Below are 18,936 nucleotides of genomic sequence, written 5' to 3'. Positions count from 1 at the left end.
GTGGTCAATTTTCTCAAGCTGCTCCTGGAATTGCTGGGAAGCTGCATCTGGAGGCTTGTATACTATCACAAATGACAAGGTTTTGGTTTTCAATCTTTACTGCCAAAACTTCAACTTCATCATTTGAGATGTTTAGTAGTTCTGTACAAATGAGCGACTCTGTGATATACAGGAGCCATATTTCGTTGTCATATTGATCCTTTATGTGGGTTTCTGTGAATGCTGCAAACATTGCATTTGACTCTGCGAGCAGTCCCTTGATGTAATGAATTTTGTTGTTTTTTGACGGCTTTATACTCTGTATGTTTGCAAAGACAAATGTTGTATTGGTGGAATTTAGGGGGGGTTTATTTACTGACTCTAATATCTGTTGTTCTGGAGAAGAGACCAATATCCGTGCTTCTGCTTCAGAAGTGTTTTCAGGTGGTGAAGGATTATTGTCATTTCTTGCCAGTCTTTTTTTCCCTCCTGGCCCTAAAAAATCTCTGTCTCTGAAGAGGTTGTGCCTCCTCTGTTTTGTTTCCATATTCTGACTGGTCTGTGTCTTCTAGTCCCCTTTAGATGATGTGCCTGGCAGTATGCACTGTAGCATTTTCTTTCAGGGATTGATGAGTGACACATTTCTGGGTGAAATAAGTTACAAAAGGGGAAGTTGCACTCTGCTGTTGTCATGCGGGTGCGTTGTGGCATGCAAAAAGTACGTAACCTTTATTCGACGCATGTGCACACCCTCATTTACAGGCTATCTCCCCCAACCAGCGAACCAGGGGACTGAGGGTTGACGATGGGGCCCCGTCGTTCAACCAGTACCCAGGTTCCAGCCAATGAGAAGATGGTTTTGGCAATCGCAGAGGTTATGTAGGTACCACTCTCCTGTCTGCCCTTGTCATTCCCATTCTAGAGCAGGTTGTATATAGTGTACATACTTCTGTTCTAAATTGGTGAAGGATAATATAAGTCAAAAGTTTTCTGCTGTGTTTATTTTGCTCCCTTTACACCCAGGATAACAGGCCTTTGCGACACCTGGGTTGGTCAAAGGTGCATGCCCCACCTGTTTTACCAGATATACCGTGCCTGCAGATACCCAAGGCATATAGTATTTACATTGATTGTAATTCTGTTTGCTAGGATTTATTGTAGCTGCGTTCGCTGCTGGTGCATTTATTTTTCCTGTTTCCTCCCTATCTTTCACCCCTGTATGAACATCAGTGCTTCCACCAGGTTTTGCTGGTAGTGTGTCGACACTGTTACCTGAGTCATCATCCCAATTTGATCCATCTCCAGCAGTATCTCTATTTTCAACCTCTGTGGACTGAATAACGTTGTCTTCAGTGTCCTCCAGGACAACATTACTAGTGTTCACACTACCCGGATCAATCTCTGCAGTATCTTCCTTTTCTTTATGTATGCTTCTAAAGTTTTATATCCAGGAACCTCTATAAAAACAGTGATAATGTATGAGTGAGGTGAAAGTGATGATTGATGATGAAATTATTTTCTTTTTGGAGATTTTCTTATTGGGTCACACTGCCTCGGTGGGAGATGGCCGACTTGTTGAAATATATATATATACATATATATATATATATATATATATATATATATATATATATATATATATATATATATATATATATATATATATATATATATATATAAAACAAGTCGGCCGTTTCCCACGGAGGCAGTGTGACCCAAAAATAAAGAAAATCCCCAAGTAAATACTTTTATCACTCAACTCTTTCACCTAACTCACACATAATCACTGTCTTTACATAGTCGCCCAGATACAACAGTTTGTGATCATATATAATATATCCCTCCAAACTGCCAATATCCCAAACCCCTTCTTTAAAGTGCAGGCATTGTACTTCCCATTTCCAGTACTCAAGTCCGGATATATATATGTTGTGTTCTGAGCACCTCTTGAAAAACAGTGATTATGTGAGTGTGGTGAAAGTGTTGAATGATGATGAAAGTATTTTCTTTTGGGGGATTTTCTTTCTTTTTGGGTCACCCTGCCTCGGTGGGAGACGGCCGACTTGTTATATATTTTTTTTTTTATTATCACACTGGCCGATTCCCACCAAGGCAGGGTGGCCCGAAAAAGAAAAACTTTCACCATCATTCACTCCATCACTGTCTTGCCAGAAGGGTGCTTTACACTACAGTTTTTAAACTGCAACATTAACACCCCTCCTTCAGAGTGCAGGCACTGTACTTCCCATCTCCAGGACTCAAGTCCGGCCTGCCGGTTTCCCTGAATCCCTTCATAAATGTTACTTTGCTCACACTCCAACAGCACGTCAAGTATTAAAAACCATTTGTCTCCATTCACTCCTATCAAACACGCTCACGCATGCCTGCTGGAAGTCGAAGCCCCTCGCACACAAAACCTCCTTTACCCCCTCCCTCCAACCCTTCCTAGGCCGACCCCTACCCCGCCTTCCTTCCACTACAGACTGATACACTCTTGAAGTCATTCTGTTTCGCTCCATTCTCTCTACATGTCCGAACCACCTCAACAACCCTTCCTCAGCCCTCTGGACAACAGTTTTGGTAATCCCGCACCTCCTCCTAACTTCCAAACTACGAATTCTCTGCATTATATTCACACCACACATTGCCCTCAGACACGACATCTCCACTGCCTCCAGCCTTCTCCTCGCTGCAACATTCATCACCCACGCTTCACACCCATATAAGAGCGTTGGTAAAACTATACTCTCATACATTCCCCTCTTTGCCTCCAAGGACAAAGTTCTTTGTCTCCACAGACTCCTAAGTGCACCACTCACTCTTTTTCCCTCATCAATTCTATGATTCACCTCATCTTTCATAGACCCATCCGCTGACACGTCCACTCCCAAATATCTGAATACGTTCACCTCCTCCATACTCTCTCCCTCCAATCTGATATTCAATCTTTCATCACCTAATCTTTTTGTTATCCTCATAACCTTACTCTTTCCTGTATTCACCTTTAATTTTCTTCTTTTGCACACCCTACCAAATTCATCCACCAATCTCTGCAACTTCTCTTCAGAATCTCCCAAGAGCACAGTGTCATCAGCAAAGAGCAGCTGTGACAACTCCCACTTTGTGTGTTTTATATATATATATATATATATATATATATATATATATATATATATATATATATATATATATATATATATATATACGTGTGAGTGTGGGTATATTTTGTGTGCATTACCATTATCGAGAAAAATAAAATATTCGAAAAATAAATGTAAATTTGGAAACCCTGTAAAATTTTGGAAAGTTTGATCGTAGGGGAGTGGGGAGGTGTTCCCATAGAGGTATCCATAGCGAGGAGTGAAAATGTATCTCTGATCCCCATAGAGGGACCTTCAAAAATTATGAAATTCGAAAACAAAAAATTGAGGGGTGGGGGTGATCCGGGAAACACAGCAGATGGTGCTGCATAAGGTTCTGCAGGGGAGGCGCCGGTCCTCGAGGGCGCGGGAGGGCGCGGGCTCGGGCGTTGGGTGGGACGTGGGCATGGGCAGGTGCGGGTGCGAGTGGGCGCAGGCACGGGACCTGAAGTGGGGGGTGGGACGGGGGACCGCCGCCTTTTCGGACTGTACAGATGAAAAATCTACTACTAGTATGGGAATAGGTATTATGGAAGTGAGTATGGGCATGGGTATTATGGAAGTGAGTATGGGCATGGGTATTATGGAAGTGAGTATGGGCATGGGTATTATGGAAGTGAGTATGGGCATGGGTATTATGGAAGTGAGTATGGGCATGGGAATTATGGAAGTGAGTGTGGGCATGGGTACTATGGAAGTAAGTATGGGCATGGGTATTATGGAAGTAAGTATGGGCATGGGTATTATGGAAGAAAGTATGGGCATGGGAATTATGGAAGTGAGTGTGGGCATGGGTATTATGGAAGTAAGCATGGGCATGGGTATTATGGAAGTGAGTGTGGGCATGGATACTATGGAAGTAAGTATGGGCATGGGTATTATGGAAGTAAGTATGGGCATGGGTATTATGGAAGTGAGTATGGGCATGGGTATTATGGAAGTGAGTATGGGCATGGGTATTATGGAAGTGAGTGTAGGCATGGGTATTATGGAAGTGAGTGTGGGCATGGGTATTATGGAAGTGAGTATGGGCATGGGTATTATGGAAGTGAGTGTAGGCATGGGTATTATGAAAGCTAGTGTGGGCATGGGTATTATGGAAGTGAGCGTGGGCATGGGTATTATGGAAGTGAGTGTGGGCATGGGTATTATGGAAGTGAGTGTGGGCATGGGTATTGTGGAAGTGAGTGTGGGCATGGGTATTATGGAAGTGAGTGTGGGCATGGGCATTATGGAAGTGAGTGTGGGCATGGGTATTATGGAAGTGAGTGTGCGCATGGGTATTATGGAAGTGAGTGTGGGCATGGGTATTATGGAAGTGAGTGTGGGCATGGGTATTATGGAAGTGAGTGTGGGCATGGGTATTATGGAAGTGAGTGTGGGCATGGGTATTATGGAAGTGAGTATGGGCATGGGTATTATGGAAGTGAGTATGTTCATGGGTATTTTGGAAGTGAGTATGGGCATGGGTATTATGGAAGTGAGTATGGGCATGGGTATTATGGAAGTGAGTATGGGCATGGGTATTATGGAAGTGAGTATGGGCATGGGTATTATGGAAGTGAGTATGGGCATGGGAATTATGGAAGTGAGTGTGGGCATGGGTACTATGGAAGTAAGTATGGGCATGGGTATTATGGAAGTAAGTATGGGCATGGGTATTATGGAAGAAAGTATGGGCATGGGAATTATGGAAGTGAGTGTGGGCATGGGTATTATGGAAGTAAGCATGGGCATGGGTATTATGGAAGTGAGTGTGGGCATGGATACTATGGAAGTAAGTATGGGCATGGGTATTATGGAAGTAAGTATGGGCATGGGTATTATGGAAGTGAGTATGGGCATGGGTATTATGGAAGTGAGTCTGGGCATGGGTATTATGGAAGTAAGTATGGGCATGGGTTTTATGGAAGTAAGTATGGGCATGGGTATTATGGAAGTAAGTATGGGCATGGGTATTATGGAAGTGAGTGTGGGCATGGGTATTATGGAAGTAAGTATGGGCATGAGTATTATGGAAGTAAGTATGGGCATGGGTATTATGGAAGTGAGTATGGGCATGGGTATTATGGAAGTGAGTATGTTCATGGGTATTTTGGAAGTGAGTATGGGCATGGGTATTATGGAAGTGAGTGTAGGCATGGGTATTATGGAAGTGAGTGTGGGCATGGGTATTATGGAAGTGAGTATGGGCATGGGTATTATGGAAGTGAGTGTAGGCATGGGTATTATGGAAGCTAGTGTGGGCATGGGTATTATGGAAGTGAGCGTGGGCATGGGTATTATGGAAGTGAGTGTGGGCATGGGTATTATGGAAGTGAGTGTGGGCATGGGTATTGTGGAAGTGAGTGTGGGCATGGGTATTATGGAAGTGAGTGTGGGCATGGGCATTATGGAAGTGAGTGTGGGCATGGGTATTATGGAAGTGAGTGTGGGCATGGGTATTATGGAAGTGAGTGTGGGCATGGGTATTATGGAAGTGAGTGTGGGCATGGGTATTATGGAAGTGAGTGTGGGCATGGGTATTATGGAAGTGAGTGTGGGCATGGGTATTATGGAAGTGAGTATGGGCATGGGTATTATGGAAGTGAGTATGTTCATGGGTATTTTGGAAGTGAGTATGGGCATGGGTATTATGGAAGTGAGTGTAGGCATGGGTATTATGGAAGTGAGTGTGGGCATGGGTATTATGGAAGTGAGTATGGGCATGGGTATTATGGAAGTGAGTGTAGGCATGGGTATTATGGAAGCGAGTGTGGGCATGGGTATTATGGAAGTGAGCGTGGGCATAGGTATTATGGAAGTGAGTGTGGGCATGGGTATTATGGAAGTGAGTGTGGGCATGGGTATTATGGAAGTGAGTGTGGGCATGGGTATTATGGAAGTGAGTGTGGGCATGGGTATTATGGAAGTGAGTGTGGGCATGGGTATTATGGAAGTGAGTGTGGGCATGGGTATTATGGAAGTGAGTGTGGGCATGGGTATTATGGAAGTGAGTGTGGGCATGGGTATTATGGAAGTGAGTGTGGGCATGGGTATTATGGAAGTGAGTGTGGGCATGGGTATTATGGAAGTGAGTGTGGGCATGGGTATTATGGAAGTGAGTGTGGGCATGGGTATTATGGAATTGAGTATGGGCAGGGTATTATGGAAGTGAGTGTAGGCATGGGTATTATGGAAGCGAGTGTGGGCATGGGTATTATGGAAGTGAGCGAGGGCATGGGTATTATGGAAGTGAGTGTGGGCATGGGTATTATGGAAGTGAGTGTGGGCATGGGTATTATGGAAGTGAGTGGAGGTATGGGTATTATGGAAGTGAGTTGGGGCATGGGTATTATGGAAGTGAGTTGGGGCATGGGTATTATGGAAGTGAGTTGGGGCATGGGTAATATGGAAGTGAGTGCGGGCATGGGTATTATGGAAGTGAGTGCGGGCATGGGTATTATGGAAGTGAGTGTGGGCATGGGTATTATGGAAGTGAGTGTGGGCATGGGTATTATGGAAGTGAGTGTGGGCATGGGTATTATGGAAGTGAGTGTGGGCATGGGTATTATGGAAGTGAGTGTGGGCATGGGTTTTATGGAAGTGAGTGTGGTTATGGGTATTATGGAAGTGAGTGTGGGCATGGGTATTATGGAAGTGAGTATGCACATAGGTATTATGGAAGTGGGTGTGGGCATGGGTACTATGGAAGTGAATGTGGCATGGGTATTATGGAAGTGAGTGTGGGCATGGGTATTATGGAAGTGAGTATGGGCATGGGTATTATGGAAGTGAGTGTGGGCATGGGTATTATGGAAGTGTGTGGGGGCATGGTTATTATGGAAGTTATTGGGGGCATGGGTATTATGGGAGTGGGTTCATGGGTATTATGGAAGTTAGCGTGGGCATGGGTATTATGGAGGTGTGTGGGGGCATGGGTATTATGGAAGTGAGTGGGGGCATGGGTATTATGGAAGTGAGTGTGGGTATGGGTATTATGGAAGCGAGTGTGGTCATGGGTATTATGGAAGCGAGTGTGGGCATGGATATTATGGAAGTGAGTAGGAGCATGGGTATTATGGAAGTGAGTGTGGGCATGGGTATTATGGAAGTGTGTGGGGGCATGGGTATTATGGAAGTGAGTGTAGGCATGGGTATTATGGAAGTGAGTGTGGGCATGGGTATTATGGAAGTGTGTGGGGGTATGGGTATTATGGAAGTGAGTGTAGGCATGGGTATTATGGAAGTGAGTGTGGGCATGGGTATTATGGAAGTGTGTGGGGGCATGAGTATTATGGAAATGAGGGAGGGCATGGGTATTATGGAAGTGAGTGTGAGCATGGGTATTATGGAAGTGATTGGGGCATGGGTATTATGGAAGTGAGTGTGGGCATAGGTATTACGGAAGTGAGTGTGGGCATGGGTATTATGGAAGTGTGTGGGGGCATGAGTATTATGGAAGTGAGTGTAGGCATGGGTATTATGGAAGTGAGTGGAGGCATGGGTATTATGGAAGTGAGAGGGGGCATGGGTATTATGGGAGTGAGGGCATGAGTATTATGGAAGTGAGTGTGGGCATGGGTATTATGGAAGTGTGTGGGGGCATGGGTATTATGGAAGTGAGTGTAGGCATTTGTATTATGGAAGTGAGTGTAGGCATGGGTATTATGGAAGTGAGTGGGGGCATGGGTATTATGGAACTGAGTGTAGGCGTGGGTATTATGGAAGTGAGTGTAGGCATGGGTATTATGGCAATGAGTGGGGGCATGGGTATTATGGAAGTGAGTGTGAGTATGGGTATTATGGAAGTGAGTGGGGCATGAGTATTATGGAAGTGAGTGCGGGTATAGGTATTATGGAAGTGAGCGTGGGCATGGGTATTATGGAAGTGAGTGCGGGTATAGGTATTATGGAAGTGAGCGTGGGCATGGGTATTATGGAAGTGAGTGTGGGCATGGAATCTACCATAAACTCGCAGAATTTACCTTGAGGGATAAATCCGGATGTGAAGCACGCGACTCCACCTAGTAAACAGGAGAATGTAAGCATGCTCTTCCTGCCCAGCCTGTGGAAAAACAGTAACAACCAACACGACTCTCACACACTGTGTGGTGTAACAGTCAGTAACAACCAACACGACTCTCACACACTGTGTGGTGTAACAGTCAGTAACAACCAACACGACTCTCACACACTGTGTGGTGTAACAGTCAGTAACAACCAACACGACTCTCACACACTCTGTGGTGTAACAGTCAGTTACAACCTGGAGTTTACCTGGGGTGAACCTGGAGAGGGTTTTGGGGGTCAACGCCCCCGCGGGCTTGTCTGAGACCAGGCCTCATAGTGGATCAGGGTCTGATCAACCAGGCTGTTACTGCTGGCCGCACGCAAGCTGAAGTATGAACCACAGCCCGGTTGGCCAGGTACTGACTCTAGGTGCCTGTCCATTGCCTTCGTGAAGACAGCCAGGGGTTTATTGGTAATCCCCCTTATGTATGCAGGGAGGCAGTTGAACAGTCTTGGGCCTCGGACACTTATTATGTTGTCTCTCAGTGTACTCGTGGCACCCCTACTTTTCATCGGGGGAATGTTGCATCTCCTGCGGAGACTTTTGCTTCCAAGGGAGTGATTTTCGTGTGCAGGTTTGGTACCAATCCTTCTAGGATCTTTCAAGTGTATATATTATCATGTATCTCTCTCGCCTGCGTTCGAGGGAATTCAGATCAAGAACCTTCAACCACTCCCAGTAGTTTAGATGTCTTATTGCACTTATGTGTGCCGCAAAGGTTCTTTGTACACTCTCCAGGTCTGCAATGTCGCCAGCCTTGAAGGGGCCGTTAGTGTACAGCAGTATTCCAGCCTAGAGAGCTCAAGCGATTTGAAGAGAATCGTCATGGGCTTGGCGTCCCTAGTTTTGAAGGTTCTCATTATCCATCCTGTGATTTTCCTAGCAGATGAGGTAGATACATTGTTGTGTTCTTTGAAGGCGAGCTCCTCTGACATTATCACTCCCAGGTCCTTCACATTACTCTTCCGCTCTATTGTATGGTTAGAATTTTTGGTATACCCTGACACATTTTTAATTTCTTCAAGTTTTCCATATCTGAGTAGTTGAAATTTCTCCTCGTTGAACTTCATGTTGTTTTGAGTGGCCCATTCGAAGAGTTGGTTGATGTCCGCTTGGAGTCTCGCGGTGTCTTCGATGGCGGTCACTGCCATGGTAATCCGGGTGTCATCCGCAAAGGAAGACACGGAGCTATGGCTTACATCTCTGTGTCAGAAATGAGGATGAGGAATTGAATTGGGGAGAGTACTGTGCCTTGTGGTACAGAGCTTTTTGCCGTGGCCTCCTGGGACTTTACTCTGTTTACTATTACTCTTTGTGTTCTATTTGTCAGGAAATTGTAGATCCATCTACCAACTTTTTCCGTTATTGCTTTTTCTCGCATTTTGTGTGCTATTACACCATGGCCTCATTTGTCGAAAGCTTTTGCAAAGTCTGTGTATACTACATCTGTATTTTGTTTATCCTATGTAGCATCCAGGGCCTTGTCATAGTGGTCCAGTAGCTGGGACAGGCAGGAGCGACCTATTCTAAACCCGTGTTGCTCTGAGTTGTGTAACTGATGGGTATCTAGGTGGTTGGCTTTCTTGCTTCTTAGAACCTTCTTAAAGATTTTTATGATATGGGATGTTAGGGCTATCAGTCTGTAGTTCTTTGCAATCGCTTTACTGCCACCTTCGTGGAGTGGGGCTATGTCTGTTGCTTTTAGTGTGTGTGGGATGACCCCTGTGTCCATGATCCCTCTCCATAAAATGCTGAAGGCACGTGATAGGGCTTCTTGCAATTCTTGATGAACACAGAGTTCCACGAGTCTGGGCCTGGGGCAGAGTGCATGGGCATGTCGTTAATTGCCTCTTCAAAGTCTTGTGGAGTTAAAATAATATCCGAGATTTTTGGATGACCAAATTTTGGGTTTCGTTCATAAAGAATTCATTTGAATTTTCGACCCTGAGAGTGGGCAGTGGCTCTCTGAACACTGAGTTATATTGGAACTTAAGTATCTCACTCAATTTTTGACTATCATCTGTGTATGTCCCATTCCGCCTAAGCAGGGGCCTAATACTGGATGCTGTTTTTTCCTTCGATTTGGCATAAGAGAAGAAGTATTTTGGGTCTTCTTCAATTTCCTATGTGGTTTTTAGTTCTTCCTGTGATTCTTGTCTCCTATTAGATTCCTTCAGCTTAAGGTCGACATCATTCTCACACAGTGTGTGGTGTAACAGTCAGTAACAACCTACATGACTATCACACACTGTGTGGTGTAACAGTCAGTAGCAACCAACACGACTCTCACACACTGTGTGGTGTAAGAGTCACTAACATACATGACTCTCACACACTGTGTGGTGTGACAGTAACAATCTACACGACTCTCACATAGTGTGCGGTGAAACAGTCAGTAACAACATACATGACTCTCACACACTGTGTGGTGTAACAGTAACAACCTGCACGACTTTCACGCACTCTGTGGTATAACAGTACCAACCTACATGACTCTGACACACTATGTGGTGTAAGAGTCAGTAGCATACATGACTCTCACACACTGTGTGGTGTAACAGTAACAACCTACATGACTCTCACACAGTGTGGTGTAATAGTAACAACCTACATGACTCTCGCACACCCTGTGGTGTAACAGTAACAACCTACATGGCTCTCACACACTGTGTGGTGTAACAATAACAGCCTTCATATCTCTCACTCACTGTGTGGGGCAACAGTAACAACCTACATGACTCTCACATAGTGTGTTGTGTAACAGTAACAGCCTACATGACTCTCACACAGTGTGTGGTGTAACAGTAACAACCTACATGACTCTCACACAGTGTGTGGTGTAACAGTAACAACCTACATGACTCTCACACACTGTGTGGTGTAACAGTAACAACCTACATGACTCTCACACACTGTGGGGGGTAACAGTAACAACCTACATGACTCACACATTGTGAGGTGTAACAGTAACAACCTACATGACTCTCACAAACTGTGTGGCGTAACAGTCAGAACCTACATGACTCTCACACACTGTGTGGTGTAATAGTAACAACTACATGACTCTCATACACTGTGTGGTATAACAGTAAGTTACATCCTACATGACTCTCACACACTGTGTGGAGTAACAGTCAGTAGCAACCAACACGACTCTCACACACTGTGTGATGTAGCAGTCACTAACAACCAATATGACTCACACACTGTGTGATGCAACAGTCAGTAACAGCCCACATGGTTCTCACACACTGTGTAGTGTAACAGTCAGTAACCTATATGATTCTCACACACTGTGTGGTATAACAGTAACAACCTACTTGACTGTCACACACTGTGTGGTATAACACTAACAGCATACATGACTCTCACACACTTTGTGGTGTAACAGTAACAACATACACGACTCTCACACACTGTGTGGTATAACAGTAACGACATACTTGACTCTCACACACTGTGTGGTGTAATAGTAACAGCATACACGACTCTCACACACTGTGTGGTACAGCAGTAAAGACGTGCATGATTCTCACACACTGTGTAGTGTAACAGTAACAACATACACGACTGTCACACACTGTGTTGTATAACAGTAACAATCTACATGACTCTCACACACCGTGTGGTGTAACAGTAACAGCAAACATGACTATCACACACAGTGTGTGGTATAACAGTAACAACATACACGACCCTCACACAGTGTGTGGTGTAACAGTCAGTAACAACATACATGACTCTCACACACTGTGTGGTGTAACAGTAACAATCTACACGACTCTCACACACTCTGTGGTGTAAAAGTACCAACCTACATGACTCTCACACACTGTGTGGTGTAAGAGTCAGTAACATACATGACTCTCACACACTGTGTGGTGTAACAGCAACAACCTACATGAATCTCGCACAGCGTGTGGGGTAACAGTAACAACCTACATGACTCTCACACACTGTGTGGTGTAGCAGTAACAACGTACATGACTCTCACACAGTGTGTGGTGTAACAATAGCAACCTACATGACTCTCACATAGTGTGTGGTGTAACAGTAACAACCTACATGACTCTCACACTGTGTGGTGTAACAGTAACAACCTACATGACTCTCACACAGTGTGTGGTGTAACAGTACATCCTACATGACTCTCACACTCTGTGTGGGGTAACAGAAACAACCTACATGACTCTCACACACAGTGTGGTGTAACAGTACCAACCTACATGACTCTCACACAGTGTGTGGTGTAACAGTAACAACCTACATGACTCTCACACACTGTGTGGTGTAGCAGTAACAACCTACATGACTCTCACACACTGGGGTAACAGTAACAACCTACATGACTCTCACACACTGTGTGGGTTAACAGTAACAACCTACATGACTCTCACACACTGTGTGGTATGACAGTAACAACCTACATGACTCTCACACACTGTGTGGTGTAACAGTAACAGCCTACATGACTCTCACACAATGTGCGATGTAACAGTAACAACCTACATGACTCACACACTGTGTGGTGTAACAGTAACAACCTATATGACTCTCACACACTGTGTGGTGTAACAGTAACAGCCTACATGACTCTCACACACTGTGTGGTGTAACAGTAACAGCCTACATGACTCTCACACAATGTGCGATGTAACAGTAACAACCTACATGACTCACACACTGTGTGGTGTAACAGTAACAACCTATATGACTCTCACACACTGTGTGGTGTAACAGTAACAGCCTACATGACTCTCACACACTGTGTGGTGTAACAGTAACAGCCTACATGACTCTCACACAATGTGCGATGTAACAGTAACAACCTACATGACTCACACACTGTGTGGTGTAACAGTAACAACCTATATGACTCTCACACACTGTGTGGTGTAACAGTAACAGCCTACATGGCTCTCACACACTGGTGTAACAGTAACAATCTACATGACTCTCACACACTGTGTGGTGTAACAGTAACAACCCATATGGCTCTCACACAGTGTGTGGTGTAACAGTAACAGCCTACATGACTCTCACACACTGTGTGGTGTAACAGTATCAACCTACATGACTCTCACACTGCGTGGTGTAACAGTAACAACCTACATGACTCTCACACACTGTGTGGTGTAACAGTAACAACCTACATGACCCACACACTGTGTGGTGTAACAGTAACAACCTACATGACTCACACACTGTGTGGTGTAACAGTAACAACCTACATGACTCTCACACACTGTGTGGTGTAACAGTAACAACCTACATGACTCTCACACACTGTGTGGTGTAACAGTATCTACCTACATGACTCTCACACACTGTGTGGTGTAACAATAACAACTTACACGACTCTCCCACAGTGTGGTGTAACAGTAACAACCTACACGACTCTCACACACTGTGTGGTGTAACAGTAACAACCTACACGACTCTCACACTGTGTGGTGTAACAGTAACAGCCTACATGACTCTCACACACTGTGTGGTGTAACAGTAACACCCTACATGACTCTCACACACTGTGTGGTGTAACAGTAACAACCTACATGACTCTCACACACTGTGTGGTGTAACAGTAACAACCTACATGACTCTCACACACTGTATGGAGTAACAGTAACAACCTACTTGACTCACACACACTGTGGTATAACAGTAACAACCTACATGACTCTCACACACTGTGTGGTGTAACAGTAACAACCTACATGACTCTCACACTGTGTGGTATAACAGTAACAACCTACATGACTCTCACACACTGTGTGGTGTAACAGTAACAACCTACATGACTCTCACACACTGTGTGGTGTAACAGTAACAACCTACTTGACTCACACACACTGTGTGGTGTAACAGTAACAACCTACATAACTCTCACACACTGTATGGAGTAACAGTAACAACCTACTTGACTCACACACACTGTGTGGTGTAACAGTAACAACCTACATAACTCTCACACACTGTGTGGTGTAACAGTAACAACCTACACAACTCTCTCACACTGTGTGGTATAACAGTAACAACCTACATGACTCTCACACACTGTGTGGTGTAACAGTAACAGCCTACATGACTCTCACGCACTGTGTGGTGTAACAGCAACAACCTACATGACTCTCACACACTGTGTGGTGTAACAGTAACAACCTACATGACTCTCACACACTGTGTGGTGTAACAGTAACAACCTACATGACTCTCACACACTGTGTGGTGTAACAGTAACAACCTACACGACTCTCACACACTGTGTGGTGTAACAGTAACAACCTACACGACTCTCACACACTTTGTGGTGTAACAGTAACAACCTACATGACTCTCACACACTGTGTGGTGTAACAGTAACAACCTACACGACTCTCACACTCTGTGTGGTGTAACAGTAACAACCTTCACGACTCTCACACACTTTGTTGTGTAACAGTAACAACCTACATGACTCTCACACACTGTGTGGTGTAACAGTAACAACCTACATGACTCACACACACTGTGTGGTGTAACAGTAACAACCTACATGACTCAACAGTAACAACCTACATAACTCTCACACACTGTGTGGTGTAACAGTAACAACCTACATAACTCTCACACACTGTGTGGTGTAACAGTAACAACCTACATAACTCTCACACACTGTGTGGTGTAACAGTAACAACCTACATGACTCACACACACTGTGTGGTGTAACAGTAACAACCTACATGACTCACACACACTGTGTGGTGTAACAGTAACAACCTACATAACTCTCACACACTGTGTGGTGTAACAGTAACAACCTACATGATTCTCCCAGAGTCACGGGTCCAAAACATTTGGACAACAAATTGTTTTCTTCCTCTGCTTCAGGTCACACACATGTTTAAGATCTTCAGATTCTAAATATTTAACGAATTTTTATAAAAACTATAACAATAACCTCAATAATAATAATAATAATAATAATAATAATAATAATAATAATAATAATAATAATAATAATAATATTAATAATAATTAATAATAATAGTAATAATAATTATTATTATTATTATTATTATTATTATTATTATTATTATTATTATTATTATTATTATTATTATTAATTTTCGTCTAAATAAATGACGTGTTTTCTTAGATCTTGCTGAACTGAATGTCCATTTTTATTACGTAAGGAATAAATTAAGGATATGAAAACATTAAAAAAAAATGTATCTGAACTTTGAAGAGTTATTTCTTCCCTCATAATATTTTCAGTATTAATAGTTTATATTTTTGAGATTTAGTAAACGCTTTTTCGTCTCGTAACTCGCATGTTATCCTTCCCACCCTCAACCATGAATGAAGATCTTACCTGTCCAGAACGAGAAAGTTGAGAATGCACGATGGAATCTCGACCAGCATTGTGGAGATGAAATCTACGAAGATATTGCCACCCAAAGTGCTGGAGTTGGAGGATAGTCCATAGTACACCAGAGCGCAAACACACCTGTCAAACAGATCATTATTGTCATGTTCACACAGAGCCTAGATCATGGAGGAGGTGGGGTAGTAAACACGTTAAGTCTACGACAGTCACAGCTGTATATGATAATTAAGACACATGTGCAACAGTAAGGTACCTTTATTCTGAAACTCTGCACATTTGCGTCACTTATCAACATCTCGGTATTGTATTCTTTGAAAAGCGCAATTTAATTTAGCCTAATCCAACTATATATATTTTAGATATGTTAACAATAATTTAAAAATAAACAAACACAATGAAATACATTTTTTTCGTTAGATTCAGAATGAGTATTGGGAAATTATTGCACACTCAAATTTTCGATTGCATTGTTCGGCAAGAACAACGCTGCTTTTTACGCCAAAATAGCAAATTTTACCTATTCGGCACGACATATATATATATATATATATATATATATATATATATATATATATATATATATATATATATATATATATATATATATATATATATATATATATATATATATACGATTAGTATAATATAAGTTTAAATCCGTCCTTTCACTTTACCCTTTGCTTTTACACAATTTCTGCAATTATCATTACCCAGTGTTACTCAATGACTGTTATTATTAAGATTCATAATATCAAAGCCTATGTCAATATTTCCACACTCTTTATTTTCCATTCCTAAACCCATACCTCTAGCTAAACCTACTTTAAAGTCCTAACAACTCCTTCAAATAAGCTAGCAATAAAACATACACCTACCCTGGATTAGTGAGCCCCATCTCTGGCATACATGTCATTTCTACCAGTATCATTAGGTCGATATCCCTTAAACTACAGACCAGTGTCAATGAATTGTTTATTATGCAGATTCATGGAGAAGATTATCAGGAGAAGAGTGGTGGAATACGTAGAAATGAATGAGCTTATCAACAACAATCAGCATGGTTTCAGGGACTGGAAATCAGGTGTCACAAACCTACTGGAGTTCTATGGCAGGGTGAAAGCAGTAAGACAAGAGAGAGAGAGAGGTGGGTAGATTGCTTTTCTTGGACTCTAAGAAGGCGTTTGACAGAGTTCCACACATAAGATTAGTGTGAAAGCTGGATAATCAGGCAGGGATAACAGGGAAGGCCCTGCAATGGATCAGGGAATACCTCTCGGGAAGACAACAGTTAGTCATGGTACGTGGCGAGGTGTCAGAGACGAGCGGGGTTCCACAAGGGTCAGTCCTAGGACCGGTGCTCTTTCTGGTATTTGTGAATGACTTGATTGAAGGAATAGACTCAGAAGTGTCCCCGTTTGCAGATGATGTGAAGTTGATGAAAAGAATTCATTTGGACGAGAACCAGGCAGAACTACAAAGGGACCTGGACAAGCTGCATGCCTGGTCCAGAAACTGGCTCCTAGATTTCAACCCCACCAATTGCAAAGGCATGAAGATTGAGGAAGGGCAAAGAAGACCGCAGATGGAGTACAGTCCAGCAGGCAAGAAACTACAAACCTCACTCAAGGACACACATCAGCCAAATTGCAGCTGCAGCATGCGGGCTTCTAGCAAACTTAAAAATGACATTCAGACAACTGAATAAAAAATCGTTCAGGACCCTGTACGCCTATATTGGAGTATGCAGCACCATTCTGGAACCCACACCTAGCCAAACACACAAGGAAATTAGAGAAAGTGCAAAGGTTTGTAATAAGACTAGTCCCGGAGCTAAGGAGCCTGTCCTATGAGGAGAGGTTAATGCTTCGTGTCTGTCTCCTTTTCTAAAAATTCGGACTACATCTGCTGTCTTCCTTATCTCAGGTAATCACCCTGTTTCGGTAGATGTGTTGAAGATGAAGATAATTGTTAGTGGTACACAATGCACCTCTGCTCCCTCTCTCAGGACTCATGGAGAGATATTATCCGGCCCCATCGCCTTTGAGGTATTTAGCCCGCATAGCAACACTTGATGGTGTGCCCCACTTCTCCACCTTTCTGGAGGCCCTTCTGTCTCCTCTGTGAACACATTTTTGAATCTCATGTCGAGCTCCTCACATTGCGGTCATTTTTTGTGACCTCCCCTCCTTCCTTCCTCAGCCTGATTACCTGGTCCTTGACTGTTGCTTTCCTCCTGATGTGGCTCTACAACAGCTTTGGGTCAGATTTGGCTTTCACTGCTATGTCATTCTCATATTGTCTTTGGGCCTCCATTCTTACCAGTGCATATTTATTTCTGGCTCTACGACTGCTCTCCTTATTCTCCTGGGTCCTTTGCCTTCTATACTTCTTCCATTCCCTAGCATACTTGGTTTTGGCCTCCCTGCACCTTAGGGTGAACCAAGGGCTCATCTTGGCCTTTTCGTTATTCTTGTTACCCTTGGGTACAAACCTTCCCTCAGTTAACTTGCATATTGTTGTCACATATTCCATCATCTCATTTACTGTCTTCCCTGCTAGTTCTCTGTCCCACTAAACCCAGTTCAGGAAGTTCTTCATGTTTGCGTAGTCCCCTTTCTTGTAGTTTGGCTTTATTCGTCCGGCCCTTCCTGCTTCCCCCTCCACTTGTAATTCTACTATGTATTCGAAGCTCAGAACCACATGATCACTGGCCCCAAGGGGTCTTTCATATGTGATGTCCTCAATATCTGCACTACTCAATGTGAATACTAGGTCAATCTCGCTGTTTGGCCTCTCCACTCTCTCTCTGGTAGTGCCCCCTACGTGTTGGTACATGAGGTTTTCCAGTACCAGCTCCATCATCTTAGCCCTCCACGTTTTTTGGCCCCCATGTGACTCCTAGTTCTCCCAGTCGATTTCCTTGTGGTTGAAGTCACCCATGATCAGCAGCTTTGCCCTGCTCACGTGAGCCCTTCTGGCCATTTCAGCCAGTGTGTCAACCATGGCTCTATTACTCTCATCATACTCTTGCTTTGGCCTCCTGCTGTTCTGTGGTGGGTTATACATCAATGTAATTACCACCTTGGGACCTCCAGACTGAAGCGTTCCTATTATATAGTCTCTTGCTTCTCCTCTGTCTCCTCTCTCCAGCTCTTCAAAACCCCATTAGTTTTTGATCAGCGGTGCCACTCTTCCACTCCCTATGTTCCCTCTGTCTTTCCTCAAGATCTGATATGGCATCTGTTATCATCCCTGTGAGGGCTGTGAGTGTTGGTTGTGGTCTGTGTTGGGACAGCATATTTGGTTGTGGGGTTCTTGGGATGGTTCTCTGGTGCTTGCTCTTGTTGCTCTGCCCTGCTCTGGTTGTCCTCTGCTGTTTCTGTCCTTATCTCTCT

The 18,936-nt window shown here is 43.6% G+C and overlaps 1 protein-coding gene across 1 annotated transcript in view; it reads right to left on the bottom strand.

The window, feature by feature from the left end:
• Positions 1–18,936, bottom strand: part of LOC128701904 (organic cation transporter protein-like) — a 115,602-nt gene that overhangs the window by 91,203 nt on the left and 5,463 nt on the right. Inside the window, exons 3-4 of the mRNA XM_070099836.1 lie at positions 15,527–15,661; positions 8,087–8,166 (exon numbers count right to left, since the gene is read on the bottom strand). Of these exons, the coding sequence (XP_069955937.1) occupies positions 8,087–8,166; positions 15,527–15,661 (215 nt within the window). The remainder of the gene's footprint in view (positions 1–8,086; positions 8,167–15,526; positions 15,662–18,936) is intronic.

This window comes from Cherax quadricarinatus, chromosome 69, assembly GCF_038502225.1.
Source record: "Cherax quadricarinatus isolate ZL_2023a chromosome 69, ASM3850222v1, whole genome shotgun sequence".
NCBI lineage: Eukaryota > Metazoa > Arthropoda > Malacostraca > Decapoda > Parastacidae > Cherax > Cherax quadricarinatus.
The sequence above is the reverse complement of the archived record's forward strand: the minus strand, read 5'-3'. Positions and strand labels throughout refer to the sequence as shown.